A 25,961-nucleotide genomic window follows, 5' to 3' on the forward strand; every position below is an offset into this window, starting at 1 on the left:
ATATTATTCTCTTTACACAATGCAACAGTGTGTCTTCAAAGTGCCGTTTCGTTCGGAGACCTTTGTGCATACAAGATGCAGGCTAGAATCATTCCTTCCGATGCACTTAATTTATTCTTTTACCCTCTCCGATTGCAAAGTACAAAAAAGAGCAACATATCAACTGCAACTGGACAGTTCAAACTGGCTGCAAGACTGGATGAGTGGCAGGGCAAAATTGTGACAAGAGGTAAAACAAAGCCCAGGAGGCACCAGTCACGGAACTTAAGGTTTGTGGCAACGAAATATGCTTGTGTTTAGTTTATTTGTATTGCGAACAACTTTTTTGGTGCGGACTTAGCCTGCGTGAACGGCACGCTAGGTTTGGCAGCATTGCCTGCTATGTATGAAATGGAGTATAGGAGTCTCTGTTTCAGAAACATTTTTTTTTTGTTTTCCATGGGCACGTTCCACTCGAAGAGTGAAGTTCTGTCGAATGAAACTCCGCAGAGCTGTTGTCTTTTCCAACAGAGACTGTACTTCTTGAAGTAACTCACTGCTCCCATGGACCTTTGCACATTGTGCTGGGATGATGGTTGTGGAAAGTTGACAACACACTGAGATTTTCATCCCTCTTAATTCCTTTCCTTGTGGTTGTATCTCCAAGGATTTTGACTTTTTGAACATCAGAGGTGCAGCTCTCTTTATTCAGGCTGAACCAGCTTTGTGAATTCTCTTAAGGACTGTCCTCAAATGACTGTCGTGCTTCGGCTTTCTTGTGTGCTTGATCATTATGTTGTTTATGTACACTCTCATGCCAGGCAGGCTATCCGGTGCGTGACAGATTTCGCTAAGCTCGTACGGTGTACTGAAGGTGCAGATTTTGGACGACTGTTCGTTTAATTGTATCTCATAAAACCGGCAATTGGCATCAAGTTTGCAGAAACGAGTGGCATCAGCGAGCTCTGCTTCAGGATCCTCTCTTCTATGAAGATTGTACCTCTCACACTTCACGTTTTCTTTCGTATATATATATGCATGCACAGTTTAGTGTAGCACGGCGTATCGTTTAGTGCCCAGTCGTTCCTTCGGATGGCGACGAGCCACTTTTCTTCCAAGTCAGTGACGGCTGGCGCTTCGTAAAAAGACAGCCCGGCAGTTTTTTTTTTTTCGTTCGTCTTGCACAGAGGAACGCAACAACACGACATTTCTGCACACTTCAGTCTTTCATTAACAGCAAGAACACGCTTGTCATGCCAAACACAGGCACCGCAGAAAACAACGCCTGCGACTTACCGGTCAAACAATTTTTAAAAAGCGCGTGCGATTGAAGAGCCTGTTGTGTCTTGGAAGGGAACGGCACTGTAGCCGAGGTGTAACAAGAACTCTGGTATATAGTCAGCCGGCTGTCAGACCGCGCGTCCCGCTGGTCGACGACTGCCCGTGCAAACCAGCACGCCATGCACTTATATCAAGATACAGACAGGCAAGGGGGCGGTGGCCAAACAGCGGCACGTGGCCGAGTTCGCCGTTTGCCTATCGTCATACAAACACTACATTCCTTCTTCCCTAGATGATGCATGCTCTCATTACAAATGGTTGACAATAATAACGAACGGTTAGCTTTTATACAGACATAACAGAATTAAGTTAACAGTTCAAACTGTAGCTCCAAACGTTGGTTGGCACAATCACGGCCCTGGTGTGTACTGATCCGGGGGACATCTTTCCCTTGTCGGGTACCGATGTCGTGTTGAGGCTTCGTGGCCCCTGGCACCAGGAGAAAACCCCGAGTCGTGATTGGTGTCTTCGGAACCGAGGGCTGCCGCCGATACTCCGCCTCGTGCGGTGAACGCCCCTGGATCTTCCTCAGTTGTGCTCGCTGCTTGTTTCTGTGGTTGCATGGCACTGTGATCATCAGTACCCTTAGGTGATCCCGATGGTTGCCACGGCTGCCAGGAGTCTGCACCATGAGCGCCGCAACCGTGGTCGGCAGACCTTGCCTCCGGTTCTGCCTGCCTTGCGCGTATGTGGTCTTGATGCCTCTTCCATTCCATGACACCGCGAGGTGTTGTCACCTGTAACACATAAGACACTGGCCTCGAGCGTGATGTCACCGTTGCCTGCAACCATCTTGGACCTAGAGTCTAGAGTTTCTCACAAACACTCTGTCACCAACAACAAACTTATCTGAAGTTCTCTGCGACTGCGTGTTTGTCGAAGCTGCTTTTGCTCGACCACTGAACGAGCACTAGGCTTAAGTAAATCGAGTCGAGTTCTGAGAGGCCACCCTATCAAAAGTGAAGCCAATCCAAAACGGCTGAAGAGGTCACGCAGCTTACCGATGGTAGCTTCTGCCGCTGTTGAGTGCGTCACGAACACCTCCAGCCACTTTGAATGGGCGTCTACCGCCACCAAAAAATTGCGCTGGGCCAGCAAAATCCAAGTGGAGTCGGGCCCGTGGCCTCGTAGGCCAAGCCCACGGATGAAGGGGAGCTTGGGTAGGCAGCGCTCGTTTCTGCTGGCAGGCCGCACACATTTTCATGGTGTTCTCCATGTCTGCATCAATTCCTGGCCACCAGACGTAGCTCTGGGCTACCTCCTCCATATGCACCACTCCAGGATGCCCCTCGTGCAGCTCGTTCAGGATTTTCTTCTGTAAATACGGGGGAACCATGATGCGCATTCCCGAAAATAAACATCCTTGGTTCACCGACCACTCGTATTTTTGAAACGAATGGTTACATCTCATCATCAGTCAACCGCTCGGGCCATTGTCCCGTTACCGCATAAAGAACTCGCTGTAAGGTGTGGTCACGTGATGTTTCTCACGCAATGTCCGCGCTTGTTGCTGGAAAAGTTGTTGTTATCCACGTACTCGAAGCACGTAAACCCTGTGGCGGCCCAGTCTTTTTTTTGTGTGGTTCAACCCATTCCAGTCCTCCCTAGGTCTGACTCTGCCCTTAGATTTCCCTGTCCCTAGGGGTATTTTCCTTCCCCTGGCTGCATTTGTTTGTGTTGTTTGTCCAGCTGAAATAATTTTTAGTATCATATTTGAAAACAATGCTTATAAATTTTTTACAGAAACTTTATAGTTTTGTTTCTATGTGATTTAAATTTTGTTTTTGTATTATACATCGTCACGTGACTCCTTTGTTCCGCAAATTTGTCCCCCGTTGCATTTGTGCAAGCGTCGTCGCTGATCCCTCGGTCTGCGATCTTGCTGTTGCACTAATTGCTGTATACTTCTCAGTAATTGCACTGTTTTATTACTGCATTGTCCAGTTGCAGCTCCGTTGAGCTTTCTTTTTGGCCGTTGCCATATTCTGTGTTTGCTGGGCACGCACTGTTCTACTATTGAGTTTCTCCTTGCTTGCTCCGTTGTGCGTTCTTTGTTTGCCAGTGTGAATTGTGCTTGTGTCTGTCGCTGAGGTGCCCTTCTAGGAATGGAGGGACCAAGCGCACCACCAGCAGAGTCACCCGTACGAGATAAGTATCAGTGTCCTGTGTGCCAAGCTGAGTTTGTTTTGGAGCAATCTCGAAGGAGGCATATGCGAAAGCAGCATCCCAAAGCTGCAAGCTCTCTTGGTAGTAGTGCGAAAGCCTCCTACAGTTGTGATCGGTGTACTGATGTGTTTGCCCGCCATGGCCAATTGTTGCAGCACCACAAGCAGAATCACGGGTTCGTGTCGAGGCTCAGTATGCATCAGTTCTCTTCCTGTTCAGGTGAGGAAGATGCACATGTACTTGGCGCCATTTTTTTGTCTGTGCATGCATGAAAAAAGTGAGGTTGTGTACAAACGTGAGTAGGCTTGCGTTAGAGTGCTCGCGTATCATTTAGTGCATGCACGAAAGAAATGTAAGCTTGTGTACAGATGCGAATAGGCTTGCGTTAGAGCGCTCACGTAATGTTCTGCGGAGGAAAAGGGAGCGAAATTTTAAAGTAGGCAGTGGTTTCACAGCAACAGATTAAATCGCTTCCACGTTCCTTCATAAACGACAGAGGTATGACGGTCGAGTCACCAACATAGCAGATTTGAAGCTTCACCTTTCCTCCCGCAGCGTAGCATTTTTGACAAGTCGGCCCACGTCCGTACATACCAGTAAGGAACGAGCACAACAAATGCAGGACTTCCTGGTTTATTCAAACGACGCTGTTCACATGCACAACCATTGAGTCTGTCCCAGCAGCAGAAACGCAGGCTGTATTAGAAAAAATATAGGCTGACAAATGCAAATGAAGGGGAAACATTATGCACCTCAATGTTTGTGCTTATCTGCTGTGTATCTGCTTATCTGCTGGGAAGTTTAAAATGGCTCTTATGAATAGCACTCAGAAGGAGTTCCTGCTTGAATATGGTAAGAAAAGTGTGTCCATAGACTCGACTCATGGCACTAATTCTCATGACCTCCAACTAACAACATTGCTTGTAATTGGCAAAGACTGGTCAGGGATTCCATGTGCCTACCTGCTCTCGAAAAGTACTACGGAGGAAACTATGGTTGCTTTTTTTCAGGCAATCAAAGACAGACTTGGTGAGGCACTTTCCACTGAGCTCTTCATGTCAGATGATGTGCCAGCATATTACAATGCTTGGGCAAGGGTAATGGGGAGCCCCCAGAAATGCGTGCTCTGTACTTGGCATGTGAAGCATAACTGGAACTCTCATGTCAGTAAAGTGAGTGGCAGAGAAATTCAGAAAATGGTCAAGGAAACTGCACTCATTGATGCTTTGCCCAAGCATGCCAGAATTTAAGGCTATTGCAAAATTTCTGGTGTCAAAATCTGTGGTTGAGCTCAGTCTCTTTACTGAGTACTTTGAAAAGTATTATGCAAACCATCCAGAGCAGTGGGCACTCTGCTATAGGGAGGGTAGCAACCTCACTACTAACAACCATTTGGAGAGTATGCATAATGAACTGAAGACTGTTTACTTGCAGAGGCTGCAGTGCAAGCGGTTAGACAAGTTGTTGACTACTTTGCGGCAGTTCAATGAACGGCTCCTGAAGCAGCTTGTTTCCGAGGTGAGACCCAAGGCAGACCACCGTACAGCTGACAACTTCAAAGAGGCATTGTGCAGGTGTCGCTATATCGAAATCCATTGTTTGCAAAGCACTTGATGGTGCCTGGCTTGTGGAGTCGCAATCCTTAAGACAACATCAAAGGGGTGCACGGCATGCACAGGTTGCGGGATGAGCTGTCAGGAATGCAACATGTGTATCCACAGTTTCCATTGTACATGCAGTGACTCCGGGAACAGCTTGAGTTTGTGCAAGCACATTCATGCTGTTGCACAATGGGAACTGGAACAAAATTTTGGGTTTCAGGGCCCACATGATGAAGATGGAGCCCCTCCCTCAACTTCTGTGCAGACTAGTTCATTTCCGTTGGACAAGCCTCAGGCACTTCTTGTTAGCATTCAGGCTGATTCTATCCCTCAGCCACAAAATTCTAACCTGGAAGGCATTTGCACCCTGACTGCAGCTATTCTACAAGACCTCATGAACAAAGAGGCCCCAGTTGACCCGTCAAGGGTAGAATTTGTGATGAAGAAACTTCACAAAGTTAGGCAAGCTGTTAAACAATTCCCAGACAAGCAGCCATCACTACTGAAGTCCACTCCTAGTAACAAAAAACTAGAGAAGCAGCCAGATTATTGGCCCAGAAAGCACCACACCTCTGCACCTGCTTCGTCTGCATGCTTTCCGGCACCGACGGTTTTGCAGCAGGACTACTTAAAACAAATGCTTCTCAATGATGTAGAGGTTCCTGTTATTCATACCAACAGTGACCATGAATTTTAGTGCTGTACGCAGTTCGGGTATGCAGTTCAGTGTCATCATAACATTGCTCTAATTATCACACATGCTACAGGAAGTAGTTTCGGCTTACATCGCGCCTCGTTTTACTGGGAATTATAGGGGGAAATGTATGCTGAGGTTTTTTATGGTATATGTAGTCATGTGTGTTGCTCCGACCTCCAGATTTTCGGTACGGACTGCCTGCGCGTTCCTGTGCAGCATATGATGATGTAGTGTGGCTGTAAATTTTAATAGGAATAGTTCTTGTTCATTCCACTAACCACCAGGTCCACCCATTATTGCAACATGTAATTGCACAGTGTAAATGAGCACTGCTCTAGTACGAAGTAACATGGATGGTGTGCACGTAAGGTGCCAACATTGCTCATGTAGGCTGCCTGGGTAGAAATAGTGTTGTGCTGAATAAAACAATAGGAACAGTCATATCCTTCATGCTGCGTATTCTTACAGTAGTGTGGTAATCATTTGTTCTCGAGGGTAATACAGTGCATTGCAGATTATGCATAGTGGTGGTCTGCTCTGGATGCTGGTAGTGTGTGTTGCTAAACTAGTCATCTGCAGGTTTATAGAGTAGTGTTACTTGGCATGGGGCTCAGTGTTGAGTAGCAATGCAGTCTGGTACGGTGGTAGCATGGATGGTGTGTGAGTGAGACGGACCTCTATTGCTTCTCTTATGGCCTGCTCAGGCAATCAAGTGTTTTGTAGCATAAAATAGCGGGTTGTTACAGATTGTGGATAGCGGTGGTCTGCTCTGGATGCTGGTAATGTGTGTGTTGCTAAGCTAGTCTGCAGGTTTATGGACTAGTGTTGCTTGGAATGGGGCTCAGTGTCGAGTAGCGATGCAGCCTGATACGGTGGTAGCATGGATGGTGCGTGAGTGAGGAACCTCCATTGCTTCTCGTATATGGCCTGCTTGAACAATCAAGTGTTCTGTAGCATAAAACAGTGGGTTGTTAGATTGTGCATAGTGGTGGTCTGCTCTGGATGCTGGTAGTCTGTGTGTTGCTAAGCTAGTCGTCTGCAGGTTTATAGACTAGTGTTGCTTGGAATGGGGTTCAGTGTTGAGTAGCGATGCAGTCTGGTACGGTGGTAGCATGGATGGTGCATGAATGAGGCACCTCTGCCGTTATAGTGTTTGTGTTCAGTAAGGCCTCTAAATACTTGTGTGCTATACTGGTGTGCTTTTGATTTCAGCAGGCACTACAAGTGCCACAGCATACTGCTGCATCTGGCACAGTTTCAGCAGGCAGCAGCATTGTGCTGCATCTGGCTGTGTCAGACCTCCATTTTTCTCTCGGCAGAACCTGGCTGCTAGAGAGCGCGTCTCCCAGGTGGCGGATAGGGAGGCTTCTACCAAACAATGCAACTTCAAAGTCAGTGCATCAGTGATCACACAAACAAGTTCACGCTTTAAGAGCTTAAAAGCGGTTGAAGTACAAAAAGGTTTGAAATGCGGGCCAGTTGGTACATTGCAACTTGAAAACAAGTCACAAGGTACAAGAGAAAGAGTGTTCACGCCACGATTGGTCATTGTGGCATGCACACTCCTTTTGTCTCTTGTGACTGGTTTTTTCAAGTTGAAGTACGAAGCCAAACTGATTTTGCTAAGCTTTTGTTTGGTAGGAGTGGTGCTTGCACCCGCGGACCAACAGGTGTTTCAGAAATGATCGACCACTTTGTCATCATTACATGTCATAAATGTGGCATTTATCCAGCTATGTTTATTTAAACATATGTAGGCATCATTTGCTTTCAACATATGTGCCCCAAGCTTTATGATTTAGATCTCTTTGTCGTGCACTTTTTGGTTTGGACGAGGCTGACACCAACCATGGGCGCCCAAACGGAGTTACCTTGACCCCACTACAGCAGAAAGTAGTAGTGGCAAAAGTGCTGTGTGAAAGTGAGCAAGGCATCAGGGGTGAGGTGATTGAGGGAAAAGAGTCCACAAGAGTCAACCAACCACGGCTGCCAACCAGTGACCTTCACACCGCTGCAGCAGAAAGAAGCATTGGCAGAGTGGTGTGTGAAAGTGCGTGAGGTTTCCGGGTGAGGTGACTGGGGGAAAAGAGTGTCCACGAGAGTCAACTTTTTAGCTGGCAAGATTGACTGCAACCACGACCACCAATCATATTCACCTGCACCCCACTGCAACAGGAAGGCCAAGGAGTGGCAAAGTTGTGTGAAAGTGTGCCACTGCCAAGCACTCCTGAGACTATAATATGGTGACGACACCACATCTCCCTTGACAACTTGTTTTCCGAAAGGGCCACTGCCTTTGAGAACCGCTGTGTTGTGTGCATGGACTGCCGCTGCGCCGCAATCATTGTATTTTTAAATTCGTATTCAGTGCGAACGTTTCAGTTCATTCTAATTATTATCTGACATCCTTAATCCTAATCACTAGTGTATGTGTTCAATTCGCATCTAGTTCAGCGGCAGACTGTAAATGTATATAGTGCTCTCTGTCATCCTTGATTGTAATTACTTGTACGTATGCAGATTACACACATACAAGTATGTAGTATGGTTGTTGATTTGCCTGCGTGTGTGTCTTCATAGAAATATATTTGTTGTTTTTACCTGAATTTGTGGCTGTGTCTCATTCACAACTACACCCCCTTCCGGCCTGGTTTGGCAAGGTGCTTCGCATTTCTGCTGAGCTGCGAGAGCACATATGCATGGTAGGAACACAGGTCAGCATATTCACAAATGCCTTCATTCTGCCTCACACTCAGGCTTGCGAGTGGAAGGTTTGCTGTGCACTTTTGTGACGGCTATAGGTGTTTAGTTGAAGGCAAGGATGAGTCACTGCCGAGAGTACTTGAATTGGAGTCCAGTTTGATTGGTAGAAGCAGAGGATTTGACGAATTACACAACAGTGCGCCTTGAACTTTGTTTTGCTTGCCTAATTGGCTGCTTGGCACTGTCTCTATAGCCTGAATTTTAAGGCAAAGCCTTTACTCGCAGCCATGGATCTGTCCGGTGTCCGTTACATTCAGCACCTCTATAAGAAAAAAAATCTGTGCACGGTGGGATCCGAACAACCATCCTTCGATTCCGCAGCCGAGCGTGCTAACGACTACGCTACTTCCTGCCAATGCATATGTAATTCTACTTGTCTAGGACGCTGGAGAGTTTGTGGAAAGGCGTGGAATCAGACGGATGCCTCCCAAATGCCCTCCAGTGTCTCCAGAATTTAAGATTCACTTAACCTCTTAAGCACACATTTCATTTCATTTCATTTATTCATACTGTCAGCCCTGGGCGGGCTATTACAGGAGTGGATATCAAACTTGAAACAGAAAATGAACACATCAAACAAACACTGAGATCAACACTAAATTTCATACATAATTGTGTTTGCCACTTGAACAAAACAAAAACATTGTCATAGAAATCAAGCAGAACATAAAACATTGTGCAGTTTATCTAAAAATTCGCTAAGTGATTGTGACGTGACAACGGAGTTTGGTAACATATTCCATTCCTTAATGGCTCTCGGGAAAAAACTAAATTTAAAGCAATCATTTCTGACAGGCGGCATTGGGATGTACAAACTGTGACGATGGCGTGATGTTTCCCCTGTTTTAATTTCAAAGTATTTTGTTTGATCGATTTTCAAGTAGTGGTTAGCGATCTGGAAAAGAAACTTGAGTCTGTCGCATTTGGTTCTAATGTAAAGTGTTTGCAAATCAGCAGATTTACACAAAGAAGTTGGAGAATCAGAGAATCAGAATAACGATACCTATTAAATATAAACCTTGCTCCGAGACGCTGAATTCTTTCCAGCTTAGAACAGTTGGAAGCAGTGTACGGGTCCCAGACAACTTTTGCATATTCGAGGATAGGCCTAACTAGGCTTTTGAAAACCAGACTTTTTATTTCAGGAGTTGCACTGCACATATTGCGTCTGAAGCTCCAGAGTGCCTTGGAAGCCTTAGTACATACATTATCTATGTGTGAATTCCAGCGTAAGTCAGATGTGAGTGTTACTCCAAGGTATTTAAAATTACTTACTCTAGTTAGTAATCTACCATTAATGCTGTAACTGTAATCAAGGACAGTTTTCTTTCTTGTAATGGTCATAAAAACTGTTTTGTTTGAATTTAATACAATCTGCCACACCTTACACCATTCATGTATTTTCTGCAAGTTTTGATTGAGTTCTGCCTGATCTTCTGGAGTATTAATTTGTTTATAAACGATGCAATCATCTGCATACAGTCTAACTGGAACACTCAAACCAACAGGCAAGTCGTTGATGAAGATCAAAAACAAGAGAGGGCCCAGAACGCTGCCCTGGGGAACACTGGAATCGACTGGCATGATGTTGGATTTATACTCTTGAACCTGAACATACTATACTCTAGACGAAAGATATGACCTGAACCACTTAGTTATAGTTTCATTTTTAAATATGGCACTGATTTTTAGTAATAGCTTAGGGTGCAAAACCTTATCAAACGCCTTTGCAAAGTCCAAAATTATGATGTCTGTTTGCATGCGGGAATTAATTGACTGGGAAACATCATGTACAGTTTCCGTGAGTTGTGTGATGGTAGAAAGCCCCTTGCGGAAGCCATGCTGGTTTACAAATAGGTGATTGTTACTCTCAAGAAAAGTTGATAAGTGAGCGTACATAATATGTTCGAGTAACTTGGAACACGTGCTAATGAGGGAAATGGGTCTATAATTTTCAACGTTAGAAGTGGGACCATTTTTATGCACGGGCACTATTTTCGCACATTTCCAGGCAACGGGAACACAACTACTGTCGATAGATGATTGAAAGATTTTGGCAAGAAATTTAGAATTCCACTCTGCATATCTATATAAGAATTCATTCGGGATACCGTCCGGTCCTGAGTTCTTTTTTGTGTTGATATTCAAAAGGAGTTTCAGAACTCCTTCTTCACTTATTTCTAAATCGGGTATAGGAGGGCAACCTGGAGGCTCAAAAAACGGTGATTCGCCGTCATCTTCAGTGAAAACAGATGCAAAAAATGAATTAAAACTTTCAGCCCTCTGGGGGCTCTCTTCTTCATTAGAATGGTGAGGTTTACCGCGGCCATTTATATATCGCCAGAACTTACTGGGCGCTTCAGTAAGAAATCTGGTGAGAGTCTGACTGTAAAAGGTATTTTTACTTTCTTTGATGAGTCGCTTTAACTCTTGGCTCATACGACATATGGAGGTTTTTAATTCAGGGCTTGGGTATTGTGAGCATCTTTTTCGTTTCCTTTTGAGCTGTCGTTTTTTGTGAATAATGTCTCTATTAATCCAAGGATGCTTCCTTTTTGTTATTTTCGTGGTTTTAGGAATGAACATCTCAATTGCTTTCGCTGTCATGTTTGCAAAAAAATCCCACAACTTATCTGTGCCAAGTCCGTCTTGATATAAACACATGAATTCATCAAACGAGATTTCAAGGTAGTCCAGTAATCCGACATCATCAGCAGCCGCAAAATTCAAAACAGTCTTTCTGCAAGATTTGTGACATATTTCGTGAGTCATATTGAGCGACATAATCACCATTTTATGGTCAGACAATCCTTCTTCAACATCACAACTCAGCAAAAACTCTAGTAGACCAGATGACAAAAAGACAAGGTCTAGTATCGAGGATGTTGTCGTACATACTCTCGTACTCTTTTCAACAATCTGAGTCAAACCATAGCAATAGGCGAGTTCGATCAGATGTTCACTGCTAGCTGTATCAACTCTGCCGGGAGAAAGCGACATCCAATCAATTCCTGGCAAATTAAAATCACCTGTCAGCATAATATTGTCACCAAAGTGTACATTTAGGTCCAGTAACCTTTTTAGGTTATCAAGCACGTCTATGGTTGAATTGGGAGCTCTGTAGAAAGCACCCACTAAGACAGTACGACCATTCAGTCTGGTTTTAATCCATGCAGTTTCTAAATCATCAAACCCTTCTATAACTGAGAATACTATATTACTCTTAACCAGTATTGCAACACCGCCACCCCTCCTTTCACGGTCTTTTCGTACTATGGAGTAGTTTGGGGGAGCAACTTCACAGTCTCTAATATCTTTATGTAGCCATGTCTCTGTGATTACCATAATATCGGGTTCATGTTCAAGGCATATACTTTCTATGGCGTCAACCTTGTTAAGCATGCTCCTAGCGTTCACATTTATAATTTTAAAGCAGACCGTCTTATGATTGTTTAGTCACTCATTGCTAGTGCTAGTGGCAACCTGGCATTTGAACCGCTGCTTGGTCTCCTCGTTCCATGCGTATAAGGTATTCTTGACGTTTAACTTATCAAAAATTAACTTAGCTTTCACGCCGTTCTTTCGTTCATCGGCACAGGAGTTCAAAAGGTTTTTTCGTATTTCCACAACCCTTTTAGAAAAATCTTAATTTACACTAAATTGAGTGCCTTTTAGGTTGAAACAGTTACTCATTATTTTCATCTTATCCCTAAAGTCAGTAAGTTTAATAATAATCGGACGGTCTCTACCTGGTTCCCTCTTTCCAAGTCGGTGAATCCTTTCAATAGTGTCCACCCTTTGTTTCAGAATTTTATCAAAGATGTCATTGTTTACTTTCTGTAGTAGGTCCTCTTCACTCTCTGATTCCTCCTCCTTGACTCCGCGTACAATCAAGTTATTGCGCCGCGAGCGGTTTTCCAACTCATCAAGTTTTCTCGAAACTGTAGTCATTTCTATTTCACATCTTTCAGCAAAAGTTTCTGGTTTCGAAAGCCTATCTCGAGACTCGTCAAAGGTTTGTAGCTTTTGTTCTATAGTAGACAGCCTGGATTGCATGTCCAGAATTCTTGCTTCAGACGATGTTTGGTTTTCCTGTATTTCGCTTAATTTGCTGAGGATTTCAGTTTGAGAAGCAATTACTTGTTGAATCATTTCCATTGTATCCGGGCCAGGATTTTCCTCAACATCACCGGATAACTTCAGCAACAGGCCTACAATTGAGATACAATCACTAAAGCAAACCAGCAATGTGCGTGGACACGGCAACACGATCAAAAAAAGGCAGTTGCTACGGCAGCAATATTTTCGTCCACCAACCTGCACAAATAGTGGCACATCAGTTGACATTGTCACGACGGGGTTGCCGTGTCCACTGCTGATGGAAGGCGCAGGCGTCCCTTTTATAGGCAAAATCCGGGCTGGAAGTGTGGATGACGTCGCTGTGCTCGAAGAGGGTGCACAGAAGGCAGTATCCACGTGCCACGACAGCAGCTCGCAGTGTGAAAAATGTACGCCGCCCGCGCACGGCAGTCGAAAGGCATCGGCAGAAGCTGGGTGACGATTGAAGCCGCTGTCTGCGCTTACTGCACGGCCCAAGGCAATGGAAAAGAATCCGGTAAGTACCTGCACAAATAGTGGCACATCAGTTGACATTGTCACGACGGGGTTGCCGTGTCCACTGACACAAGCAGCAACACCACGCTAAAAGGTTTTGCCTCACCGTACTTCAGGACAGCAAAGTGCCCCTTGGGATTTTTTGACTTCCAGTTCTACAAGGATTGCATACTTCAAGGCCCATACTGTGCAGTGTCCCTGTGCTTTCTAGACCAAAAGGCCCATTGATTCAAAATTTGGATAACGGGCAGTGCAGTCCCAGAGTATGGTGTGATGTATGGCATCCGATTCCCAAGTAGAATGCTTGAATAGCATTTCATCCAGTTGTCTTTATAAACTTGCTCGTTGAAAACAGCCATTGTAGAATGTTTGGGCATTTGCAGATGCACTGTTCTATAGCACACCTGTGAGGACCAATTCACCAATTTGAAAGAGCCCCATCTATGTACATCAAAATATCGGGTTTTTTTCCCCAAGTTGGCCAGAGGATAAGTTCTTATCCCTTGTAACCGCCATGGAGGTTAGAGTATCTTTTGGAAGTCATGCAAACCTGGCCACTCTTCAATATACTACCCTCAAGCAAATTGGCAAACACAATGCTTTTAATATAATTTAATCGAATTACCTCCTTTAGAATCTTGCTTGCAGGAAAGAGCAATGATACAATAGTTGGGTATTTACAGATGCACTCCACAGGTATGAACAGGAGCAGGTGCACCCACTGTTGCACGGGAAACATCTCGAGACCAAATCAGACGCGTTTTTCTCTGTTCCTTCCTGTTTGAGACTAGCCCTCACCAAGCGCTTCAGGAATTGAGAGTAAATAAGTTCTGTAAATGTACAGATACACTAAAGGCGGCCAGTGCACCATAAAGTGGGAGATTTTGTTCATTTGCAATTCTGTCTCTTTTAAATGAGATGGATTTTTTTGTACATACAGGAAAGTATTCAGAGGACAGGGTCCAGCCTCATATCCCTTGAATGAAGGGAATGCCTGGAATGCATCACAAATTTATCTCCATTGTCTTGTAATTAACCATAACTGCACCTTTTAAAGGGGTGCGGGGCGACTTGGCTTTCAGAGCTGAAATTATTTTTCTTTCATGAAGGGATGCCAGTTGGCACAAGTATTGGGAAGTTAACTAATAAAATGAATACAAATTCGACCAGTTTTGACAGTACAAATTTTTATGTGCTTTACTGCTGTACCAAACTTGCAGGAAGCCTGGCATTACAAAACTTAGCAGAAGTCTGAGTCTCACTTAAATTTAAAAAACCAGTTTTTTCGACACTGAATATTACATCCATGCTTGCACAACGTGCTCGTTACCCGTCAGTAGACATATCCCCTAACACTTCCAGCACCTCGCTGCAAAATGTAAACTGCTGTTCCCTGTTGAACATTGTTTGAACACTGTTAACATTGGTTGAGTTATCAGCATATTAATTTTTAGACCCAATGTTTTGCTTTGTCTACCTGCAACATTGATGATGCTTAGCAATTCAGACAATGGCCTAGCAAGGCAACATCATCAGCGAATCGCAGAATACTGAAGTTTTGTTCATTATTACTTTTCCCTAACTGTTCCCATTTCAGATCTTGCAATAATTCTTGCATGCAAATGGATGTCTCTCATTGTATACCATCGTTCTTTACTGACCTTTTATTGCTTTCGCTATGGAGGCCTAATTCGTTGTGCAGCCGCAGTAAATATCTTGCAGTATTTTTGCATATGCGTCTTCTGCACCTTAGTTCCACAATGTCTCTGTGACTACTGACATTTTGACCGCTATATACAGGGGTTATTATCAGTGTATTTCTCTATCAGCTGGTTGATAGTATAGACATGATCTATTGTAGTGCTGTGTACATGGCTACAAACCGTGGCAACGTATGGAAAGTTTGCTCAACGTACACTCTTCACCTTCAAGACTCGTCTAGGTTCTTCTGGGATCCACCCCGAGCTCCATCCTGCAAGAGATATGCTTGCTTGCAAATAGCACACGACAGTGACAACAGCAGTGCAATATTGGAAATTTTTGCATGCAACTCTGGCAAGACGGGTGGCAAAAGACGTAAAAAAACCGCCAAAATTATACTCAATTTGTGCATGCAAAGCGAAAACACCACTACGGAAGACTGATGTCAAGAACGAGAAAGGTGTCTCCTTGTTTTGCTGCAATTTATTATGGAGAGAATGAATAAGTTGAGCATTGGATAGGTGTCGGACCAGATTACTTTCCACCCTAAACACGCATCATAAAATGGTTCTTGGTTAAACAGCTGTACAGGTGTAACCAAAATATAGAGCACACTTCGACATGTTACTTTTCTCGTGCGTTCCGCAGAGTGCTTTCAGCACTCGCGCCAGCTAGGCCATGTTATGACGTGTTTCGTATTTTTTTCATGGCCGCACTGGTGTTCGCGTCGAATGTTAAGGTGAATGATAACACGTAAGAAATTAAAGTTCGTATAACATTTCCGGCCGAACGCATGCTCAAACCCTAGTAAGCAACCCAAGAAAGATTTCTTCCGCTCTGCAGCACTCACGTTACCACAGCTGCCATCACGGTCTCTCGCATTCGATCCTCTCGGCGCTGCAATTCTGAATCACCAGCTGGGTAACAGTAGCCACTCTCACTCAATACTCAACAAGTTCACGATAGCTTCTGCTGTTAACCAGAGGAGTTGACGATAAAACTCCGCGCCGCTATTACTCTGCCATGTTGGTATTCGTTTACCGGATTTGTGCTAGGCTTGTGGCTAGTCTTGGCCCTCGATGGATGTAACTTTGCAACGAGATAGTGTATTTCTTTTCTTTAAAGTAATGCGAAAACGACCTTTTAACACAACTTCAGGCCCACTGCAAGGTTTTTTTGCATTTCTCCAATACGATACGCTGGTTACTCCGTTGCCTTTGAATGAATGTGATACTTGCGGGGAGACAGAGAAAAATGAAACATCTTCCCGTGCGATTACATGGCAATTTTGCATATCTAAATGAACAGCTTCTTTTGCGCACCTCGAATTCTGCAAGTACTTTGGCCCTGTGACCTGCACGTCATTTGGGTAAAACGACTGCCAAGAAAAGCACATTGATTTATGTACCAAACGCGTGGTGCCGTTCGTACAGCTCATTTCCAGAAAACCAATGTTCATTCCTACGTGACACGCAAGGTCGCTGCGTAAAATGCGATGAACGCGACGTGGCCGACAAGGAGGGAGGAGACGTAGCCTGCACAAAGCCACTTACTTTATTAGATGTAACTGTGTAACGCCAGACGAAACAAACAGCACAAATGGGAGTACACAACATGTTTGAAGAAAATGCATGAGATAGGTTTATTTGCAGCCATACATACCATACATACTTTCGAAGGGCACCATGCACACCTCACCTTTTTAGGGTAAGACGAAGAGGCACACACACTCTACAAGGCAGTAAACGTGCAATACTGGCTTCAAAGAGGTAAAAGGAACAGCCGAGACTCCATGGCAGACTAGCAGCTAAAATCTCATGGTTGAGGTGCAGTTCGTACTATTCTGTCCTCAAAAGCATCCATTGACTACCTCTCCAAAAGGTCTACTTCCACCAGCTATCTATATATGTTTGGTCATGCCCATGCTTATCGTTTTTTTTTATTGTTCATATTTGACACCCTGTTTCCAATGTACCCTTCATCCCTCATTACTTAACCAAACCAATGAAGTGACAACCTCTGTTGCTTCATGCCTGTATTTGCCACCGTAACCATACTCCTTATCATCTCAGTTCGTCATAGTCATCCCACAGATCTAGGCATTCGAACCCGACACCTCATATAATATGATAAATACATCATATTCACAGTACATTGCAAAACTACAATTGCACATTGCACCACCCTTTTTCCTTTGAGGAGCTGGAGAAAATTATGAGGAGGTATATTGAATTAGCAATTCATTCCAAAAAAAAAACTAGCCGAATAGGAAAAACTCAAATTATTGAATTTTTAACTCTTGTCATAAAACAAAGTGACTGCAAACACAAACCATAGTACAAAAATGAGCATCTTCATCAAGGGGCACCAACAAAGTCGGCAATTCATGCCACAAGAAATTTCGCTTCCATAAATACAATACAATACAAGTGCTAAAATTCACACTGTCCTCACAAGGCACACATTCCAGTTTACCTCCAAGTATAACTATTTCAAAGCATGTAAAGCCATTTAAAGTTTGAATATGCTGACAAAGGCCCAGGACATTTGCTTGATTTATTTGTGTAACACCTCCAACACCTTGCACCCTTTGAAAACAAGCGAAAACAGAAGTACTGCTCCTGTCAATTTCGGCACATCACACAACGTGATGGAGCAGAAATCATACCATAAAAATGTGCACATATATGACAGAAAAGCAATATGAGGTTGACAATTCATACCAAGTAAGAGTCTCATTTCTATACAGACAAGTTCTAAACCATTTCACATTAGTAGCACCAGGTATACATTTCAGTTTACTGCTAAAAACCTTTTTAAAGGATGTTGAACTGTTCAGGTTTTGCTAAGCTTACACAAGTCATGGAACATCTTAACACACCCAACATTTTTTTCTACACAAGCAACGAAGGGAGTACTGCAGTTTGTCCCTTTTGGGGACACTTTCTGCATGCTATGCCCTAGTAAAACAATGGCTACCAGAGTGAGACGTTGCATCCCTTGGAGCCGTAAAGTCGAATGGCAGAGTTGCATGGTATGCCCTAAAGTCTATGTGATAAGTGTTCACAAGAGAAATCTACGTGGCCTTCAATAAAACATTAAATAGCAACAAAACAGGGTGGGAGTCATCGAACGGGCAGTCCCATCCCAAGTGGCTTAGCAGTGGCTTTCCAAGCAGAGGAGTCGGTAGCCATGACTACCATGACAAATGTGTAAAAACTGGCACATGCTATAATGGTCTTCGTAGGGCTGGTTATGCAATCCAGCATTTTGGTACGGTGACGAAGCAGACGTGCTGAGCGGTGTGTTTACAAAATTGAGGTGTTTGCAACATCAGCTAGCCGCAGCTGTGTTCCTTGTCGCAGGTGCCTGATGGTGCATGAACTTTGTCCAAGGAGCACTTAGAGAGGCAGTTGGAAACTGCCTCTTGTAAACTGAGGAATGTGAAACGAAACCACGTGGGCACAAAAAGCGCACAGCCGCGAGGGACCAAAAACGTAAGGAAACTCAGCTGGCCACCTGTTGTGCAACCAATTACAGGCTTTCTTTGGCTTATAACATTCAGGATGTCTTTTTCACCATCTTCCCCGCATGATAAAGGTGCATTAGCGGTTGCTGAACAAAACTTATACACTTCGATATTTATCAAAAACGTAACCTTCACGCATGGTTGTCAGCCTCAGTGATTCGAGACTCCTTTTTGCTTATTTCGTCATCACACTTGTACTTGTAAGACTGGCCTCTAAAGAGGATGTAGGCTGTGTAGCTCTACAGGTATCTGCAATTAAAAACGACCTCTGTTTTCCCTCTCAAATCACACACCAAGCCAATTTAAAAAATAATGGGACAGAGCAGCGCCCTGTACAAATGCCTCGCACAACTTCGGGCTCCAACAGAGCTGGTCTGAAAGATTGTAGTCAAGCAACCCGATGATGAAGTAATCTCGGAACAAGCCTATGTTCAGTAGCAGATGGTGCGTACTCTTATTGCTTAACCACTGTATGGACAGCACTGCAAAAAAACAAAAAAAAAAAACAAACGGTCTCACCCAGTTGCTTCATCCGGCGGTGGAATCAGGCAGATTCATATAGCTTGAGTGGATGTACGAAGTGGTCGGTGAATGCCTTCTCGACAACTGATGCGGCCATAAAGTCTACTTCAGCCTGCAATGTCAATGCAAGAACTGTTCTTGCGTGCGGCCCCATGCAGTGGAGCATGGACTTCGAAACTTTTACTGCAGGATATTCGCTGAGTGGCGACCTTTAACATCCAAGGCATACTGCACCTTTATTGAGAGCACTCTTGTAGAGCCCTTTAAAAACGATAAATGTATATTAGCTTCGTGAGGCATTCATGTCACGAAATGCTTTACATATGAATACAATAAGCTTCATAAGCCAAGTGTTGCACCAAGCAGAAATGTTATTAATGTCACACTTAAGAAAAATAGTATCGGATGGGGTGCACAGGTCTCAGGCTGTTTGCCAATGGTTGCGACATACTAAGATGATGTTATGACATCACGATAATTAATATAGATTATGAAGAGAGGTCTTAATACAGGCCATTGAGGAACACCTGATGTTATGATGACAGATATTATTAGCTGTAGTGCATGCGATCACACAAAAACAAGCCTTTTTAATAGGTCATTCTATACATTTAGTTTACTAATTCTTAAAGGGACAATGAGGAGAAATCGAAGGTGGCTTGTATAGACAGAATACCAGGGTCTGTATTCAGAGTTTGTGTCACAATAAAGAGCGTCATAATCTGCCGCAGCGGCCACACCTGATTAATTGAAATGCCTGGAAGATGTCCGCACTCCCTGACTTGGCAAGCCCACTATCAAAGACTTGCAGGTGCTAACCTTCATCAGCGTCATCGCAAGGAAGGTGAGGACAACCCTTCCCATCAAGCAGCACTGCCTTGAGTGGCTAAAAGAATCCCAAAAATCAGATTGTGTGTGCTTGTATCTCCGAGAACTCTGCACAAAAGAAAGACCTTCTCGACGAGATTTACCCCTTGAAGTGAGATCCTTCTACGGGCATCGTCAACACCTCACAGTAGAGTACGATCTGCTACTGTACGCAGCCTGTGTTGTTGTCCCACTCACGTGCAGGAAAGGAATTTTGGGCCTTTTGCACGAAGGTCATTTTGGTCACTTTACTGACATGCAAGTCACAATTACGCTTCACATGCCAAGTACAGAGCACGCGTTTCTGGGGGCTCCCCATTACCCTTGCCCAAGCATTGTAATATGCTGGTGCATCATCTGACATGAAGAGCTCAGTGCAAATTGCCTCACCAAGTCTGTCTTTGATTGTCTGAAAAAAAGCAACTATAGTTTCCTCCGTACTACTTTTTCAGAGCAGGTAGGCACATGGAATTCATGACCAGTCGTCGCCAATTACCAGGAATGTTGTTAGTTGCAGCAATGAGAATTAGTTGCCATGAGTAGAGCCTATGCACACACATTTCTTACCATTATCGAGCAGGAATTCCCTCCGAGTGGTATTCTTAAGAGCCGTTTTAAACTTCCCTATGCCTTGTTCTGTAAGCAGCTCTTTATAAGCATACAGCAAAGCTGAGGTTTCTTGAAGCTCATCAATCCACATCCTCATGCTGACAAACCCATCTGGGTCTTTCTGCTCCTCATATATAAACTGAAACTAGCGCTTTACATTGTAAACGTCGTGCCTGCTCAAAGTATGGAGCCCATTTAATTCATCTCCACCAGTTGCATGTGCACCAAGCAAAATCTTTTTACTAACGCTGGCTGAAATAAATGCTTTTCCCGTTCTGGTGTTGACAGCGTCTCGGTTCCTGTGGCTCCATCTGCTAGCCTAGATCAAGGCTAGGTTTAGCGGCCGACTGAATTCTGTAACACTGCCATTTCCACATGGCGTCACAATTGCTTGGAATCCAGGATCAAGCTCCTTCAAGCTACGTTAATTCAAGACCATCTTCTTCGTAGTGAAGGCTCACGTTTTTTCGTTATACTCCACTGTCGGTCTGAGATGTAACCCCAGTTCGCCGGTTTGGTAGGCCTAGCACCACCAACAGCATTCAACTTCGATCAGCTGGCTTCCTGGTCATCACGGGTGGAACAGTTTGAAGATTTTCTGTTGCTACGGCAGCATCTTTGGCAATGAATGAAGTCAAGGTTCGAATGCATCTATAGTGTGTGGGAGTTTAAGTGCACCGTGTCCTCAATTCACTTCGGCACTCAGAGGTGGAATGTGTGAGTACACACAAGTCAAGCAACACTTCACAGCCTATTACAGAAGTTTTCGCTTTCATAAACACATACGGCAATGATCCGAGAGCGCAGACGCATTCTACTTTGCCCTGCGTTCGATGGTAAAGAAGCTGTAACTTTGCATCTTCAACTGTCGAGGACAGGCTGGAAATTGACTGCTTTGTTGTTGGCCTGCTCGACGCCAAGCTTTCAGAACAGCTGTGTCGCATGCCCGATCTGACTCTTGACAAAGCATTTTTGCATGCTTGCTTAAACAAGGACGCGCAGAAGGAAAGAAAGGAAAGGGCACGAGATGGGTCTCTGACTGTGCACGCAGGCACGTGCATCACAAATCCATTCCCACATAGACACGTCAAAAAACAGAAGCTTTGCAACTTTTGCGGACCCAAAACTCATGTGCATGCCTTCTGCCCTGTGCACAATGCTGTATGTAGGTTTTGCAAAAAGAAAGGACCTTATGAGAGCGTCTCCACAAACCTGTCCGTCTCGCCAAGCAATGCTTATCTCCAAGACACTTGCACGCAATGTCTGTCCCATCAAGGCAGAAAAAACTTGACACGAAGTTTGTGTGCATGAAGGTCAAAAGACTTCCTCCCAAATTTAAAGTGGACCAAGGTGCAGAAGTGACTGCAGTTCCCGACACCTTTCCAGGCTTTCTGTCGCTGCTGGGCATGCTGAAGGGGACTCTCACAGGGCCAGACAACTGCCAGCTGAGGTTTGCTGGTCAATTTTTCGCTATTCTCAAATGGAAGGGTTGCACTTCGAAACAGAGAATCTATGTCCTGTTGTCGTCGCCGTCACCACTTCTTGGTTACTCAGCATACCAGGTATTGGAGTTGTTCATTTTGCAGATGCACTTCAACATTCTCCTCAAGGAAGTCAGGGTGCATATCCCTCTCAGTTGCAAATGCAAGAAACCTGATGGCCCAGGGACTTTCGGTGCAGAATACACTATCAGACTCCAGCCGAATGCCAAGCCTTTCACAATTAGCATACCTTGTAGCATTTCCCAGCCTCTCGTAATGTGGTGAAGGAAGAGCTTGTCATCCTTGAAAAACAAGGAGTTGTGAAAAATATTGTTAAACTTATACCATGGTGTGCTAGCCTAAACGTGGTTCTCTAAAAGCTTTGGGTAGATACTGCCTCTATATGGATCTGGCGATACTCAACAAGGAAGTTCTTAGGGAATGGAATGTCTCACCTACAGTTAGATGGGTTTTAGGCCATCTTGGTGATGGCAAGGCTTTCTCAAAGCTGGATGCCAGGGCTGGACTTCATGAAATCTGTCTTTCGCGAAAATTGTCACGAATTGACTAAATTCATTGTGCCTGCTGCTCATTGCTGCTACTGTTAACTACCGTTTCAAATAACATCTGCCCCAGTATTCTTTCAAAAAGAAATGGCCAGAATATTCAAAAACCAATCATCAATTTGACGACATTCAGGTTTTTTGGGAAAGAAAGAACAGCATGACCATAAGTTGCTGAACTTATGGATCATGTGGGCAACATGGGTGTAAAGAGAATGTAAAGCTAACCAAAAACAAACATTGTTTTGGACATCACTAAGTAGAATTCCTAGGCATAGTTCAGAGTGAAAAAGGTACCGTATCTACTCTCATATAGGTAGACTTTTTTTTCTCAGAAATGTTACCCACAATTAGCTGTCGAGCTATATTCGTGACCAAAGAACCTTGACCTATATTCGTGAGCAAAACGAGCAAAAGCAGTGAGCTAATGCAGTCTTATTGCCGTTCAAGGAGCGCCAGCTACACTGGGACTATATTTGTGTTCACAGTAAATACACAAAAAAATTAAGAAAAAATCAGCGTTGCCAAGTCTAATGAAAACATTTGGAACTACTTTGAATGCTGTCAACTGTATTTGAGACGGCCATGCCGGCGAGCAGACAATAGAACTGTGGAGGTGTGGCCTCTCAGTCGAAAATAACAGCGAATTGCAGTGTGGACCCGCATCGCTCTCACTTATTTCTGTGGTCTTATTGTGGTACACAGCTTAGGAAGCGGTCTATTTTGGCATTTAAATAGATACGAAAGCCAGTGTATTGCAGTTTATAGAAGAGGTCATGATCAAAACAAATGCTTCGACATGTCGAAGCCGCAGTCGCGCATAACACAAATGTTAAAAATGGAAAATTTGCGACAGTTAAAATCCAGCAAAAGCACTAGTGCAATCAAAAGAATCACTGGTTTAACCAATTCATAAAGGTGGCGGTGACGTCCGCTTTCAGGTTGTGTACTTTGCAGGCTTCCTACAGGGCTCGTATACCAGTCACTCGGAATGCCTGTCTTTGTGTCTGTTGTTTCCCTCTGCGCCTCCGTTTTGCCACCGCATTCGCAGTTGTGCACTTGAGCGACATGTCACGTCGACAAAGATACACCGCCAACTTCAAGCAACAAGCGATTCTTTCTTGCAGAGAACTCGAACAGTTCCGCTCAGCGTGAATTCGACATAAATGAAATGTTGATTAGGGGTTGGCAGAAACAGCGGGACTGACTGTTTGTTTGCAATGGGCGGCGTTGTGCTTTTCGCAGGCCAGCAACCGGGAGTTATGAAGCTCAAGAAAAGGAACTGAGGCTGTATGTGGAAGAGGAGCGTGTGAAGGGTCTCCAGGTGTCATGCGATGACATACAAACGAAGGCTTTCATGACCCAGACATCGCCACAATGAAAGTCATGCCAGTGTCTCAAGGTGCCGCAGGCATTCGTCGACTTCTGGGCCTCGTTAACTGCACTAGATGCTTCCTACCTCGTATATCAAAAGCAAAAGCACAGATCCGAGCTTTGCTGCTGATGGGAATGGACTAAAAACTACGCTCAACAATCTACCTTTGCCAAGCTTAAGAAACTGCTCTGCTCGTACTTGGTACTACACTGGGATCAAGACGAAAGTATCAGCCGAAGGCAGCTCCTTCAGCCTTGGTGCCATCCTGCAACTGAAGCAGCCTTCCCGTGAGTGTCAACCAGTTTTTCCATCACTCACAACAAAACGTTGGCACAATCAGACAGAGACGGTGGCTTCGGCAGCAGGCTAGCCAGTGCTTCGCATTGATGAGTTTGTCTGTGGTCTACATTTCTTCCTTAAGATGGACCACCAGCTACTACTGGCAATAATGGGAGCATCGATGTCTGCTTGCCACCTCTGCAGATTCAGCGGTTCTGTCTGAAGCTGATGCACTTCCAGTGCCAGGTGCCATATGTCCCCAGCAAGCTGTTAGCCACTGTGGACATGCTCCGATGTGCACTACCAGATGGCACACTGCCCAGGCAAGCTGATCTTGTTGAGCTGCTGAAAGGACTCTTGGCACACTCGCAGGTTTTTCCTCCACTCGCTAAGACGAACGTGCAACCTTCTGCTCGAGTATTGCACCAAAGGTTGACCCAGCAGATGAGACTACTGCTTCACATTTAAGAAGTACTGGACACATCACGAAAACCTCAGTGTTTTCGACAGCCACTTCTCAAAGGAGCCCTCATTGCAATGTCAATGGCTCTTCATCATTCCATACGGATCTCATTCATGATGAGCATCAAGGTATTAACCAATGCAAAGCCATTCCTCAAGATTCAGTGTGGTGACCTATAGTCAAGAGGCACACCAAGACTAACTGTGGCAAGAGCATAGAACCAACAATGCCTTATCAGACTCCAAGCCTTCCTCAGCTGGAGGTGGGAGATCTTCCCTGAAGTCACTAGTCAGCACTCTACTACAACACTGGCAGTTATCGCAGCCATCAAGAACGTTTGCCGGCCATGGGATCCCAGAGGTAGTCCACAGCGACAATGGTCCATAATCCTCATCCGACGTCGTCTTTACCTTTGCACAGCCTTTAAGGCTTTAGGCATATCACCAGCAGCCCAAGATTTCCACAGTCAAAAGCTGAGGTGGACAGGATGGCGTGGACCATCAAGGACCTGGTGCACAAGGTGGACAATGTTTTCCTCGCACTGCTTGTCTACCAGAAAATTCTTGGTGTCAGTGAACTAAGCACAGCATAACTTCTCATAGGCAGACGCACACCAGAGTTCCTAAGACATCAAGCAGCTTGAACCAGGCTGGCCCTTGTCTAAGTCTTTTAATCTGAGCAATCAAGCTAATAAGAAAAGGAATTCACCTCAGGTACAGTGCCCACTTCAGACGAGTGGGCAAGTTCGGGTGCATGGCAGATAACCCTGCGATGGTTCTAGTACCAGTTCAACATCCCCCGGCCGTATGTAGTGGAGGACCTGAATGAAGTTCTTCAATGCCACAGGTTATTCCTCATCCCACTGTTCAATGCTCCCATGTCCGAGGGTTCTGCCAAACGTGTTACTGGAATGAACCTGAGAGGAAGCCATCAAGGAGTGAGACTAACACAGCAGGGACGCAGATAGTTCTTGGCCCAACTTCATGGCTTCACCCCCATCACAACCTCCAAGTTCACCCTTTTGAGTGTCAAGATTTAGACAACTGATTTGGAGGCCTATAAGACTGAACTTGTGCTTGTGTAGTGCTGAGCATACAGTGCATTTTTGTTCCTTTCTTAAACAAGGGGGGATGTAGTGTGTGTTGCACTAGGTGGCCTCACTGCTTTCTCGGCTACATATGCCATGTGCAATAAAGCTTTGGGCCTTTTCCCCGCTAACCAGCATGGTGTGTGGTTCATGCTTATGGAAGCACATCCCCTACAGTCACATCAGAAGATGCAGAAGAGCGAAAGCACAAGTGCTCCAGTCACACAGGGGGCAGGCAAAGCAATGAAGCTGGCAGTTGACAGCCATGCGGTGCGGACGCTTGTCTCGGTGCTCTTCGGATTACGCGTGGTGACCGGGACCTGA

General features: G+C 44.7%; 1 protein-coding gene across 2 annotated transcripts in view; it reads right to left on the reverse strand.

The window, feature by feature from the left end:
* Window positions 1-427: 427 nt before the first annotated feature.
* The window catches only part of LOC144104621 (uncharacterized), a 30,540-nt gene continuing 5,006 nt past the window's right edge, over window positions 428-25,961 (reverse strand). Inside the window, exons 1-5 of one of the 2 annotated variants that reach the window (XR_013308596.1) lie at window positions 15,713-15,915; window positions 15,078-15,133; window positions 12,865-13,170; window positions 2,322-2,635; window positions 428-2,057 (exon numbers count right to left, since the gene is read on the reverse strand). Coding sequence is in view for 1 of the 2 variants with exons in the window: in XM_077637742.1 (XP_077493868.1) it covers window positions 2,054-2,057; window positions 2,322-2,635; window positions 12,865-13,170; window positions 15,078-15,133 (680 nt within the window). In the remaining variant the exon portion in view is untranslated. Of the gene's footprint in view, window positions 2,058-2,321; window positions 2,636-12,864; window positions 13,171-15,077; window positions 15,134-15,712; window positions 15,916-25,961 lie in introns of those variants that run through there. The other variant, XM_077637742.1, reaches the window with a different exon arrangement.

The sequence above is a fragment of the Amblyomma americanum genome, chromosome 9 (assembly GCF_052857255.1).
Source record: "Amblyomma americanum isolate KBUSLIRL-KWMA chromosome 9, ASM5285725v1, whole genome shotgun sequence".
Classification (NCBI taxonomy): domain Eukaryota; kingdom Metazoa; phylum Arthropoda; class Arachnida; order Ixodida; family Ixodidae; genus Amblyomma; species Amblyomma americanum.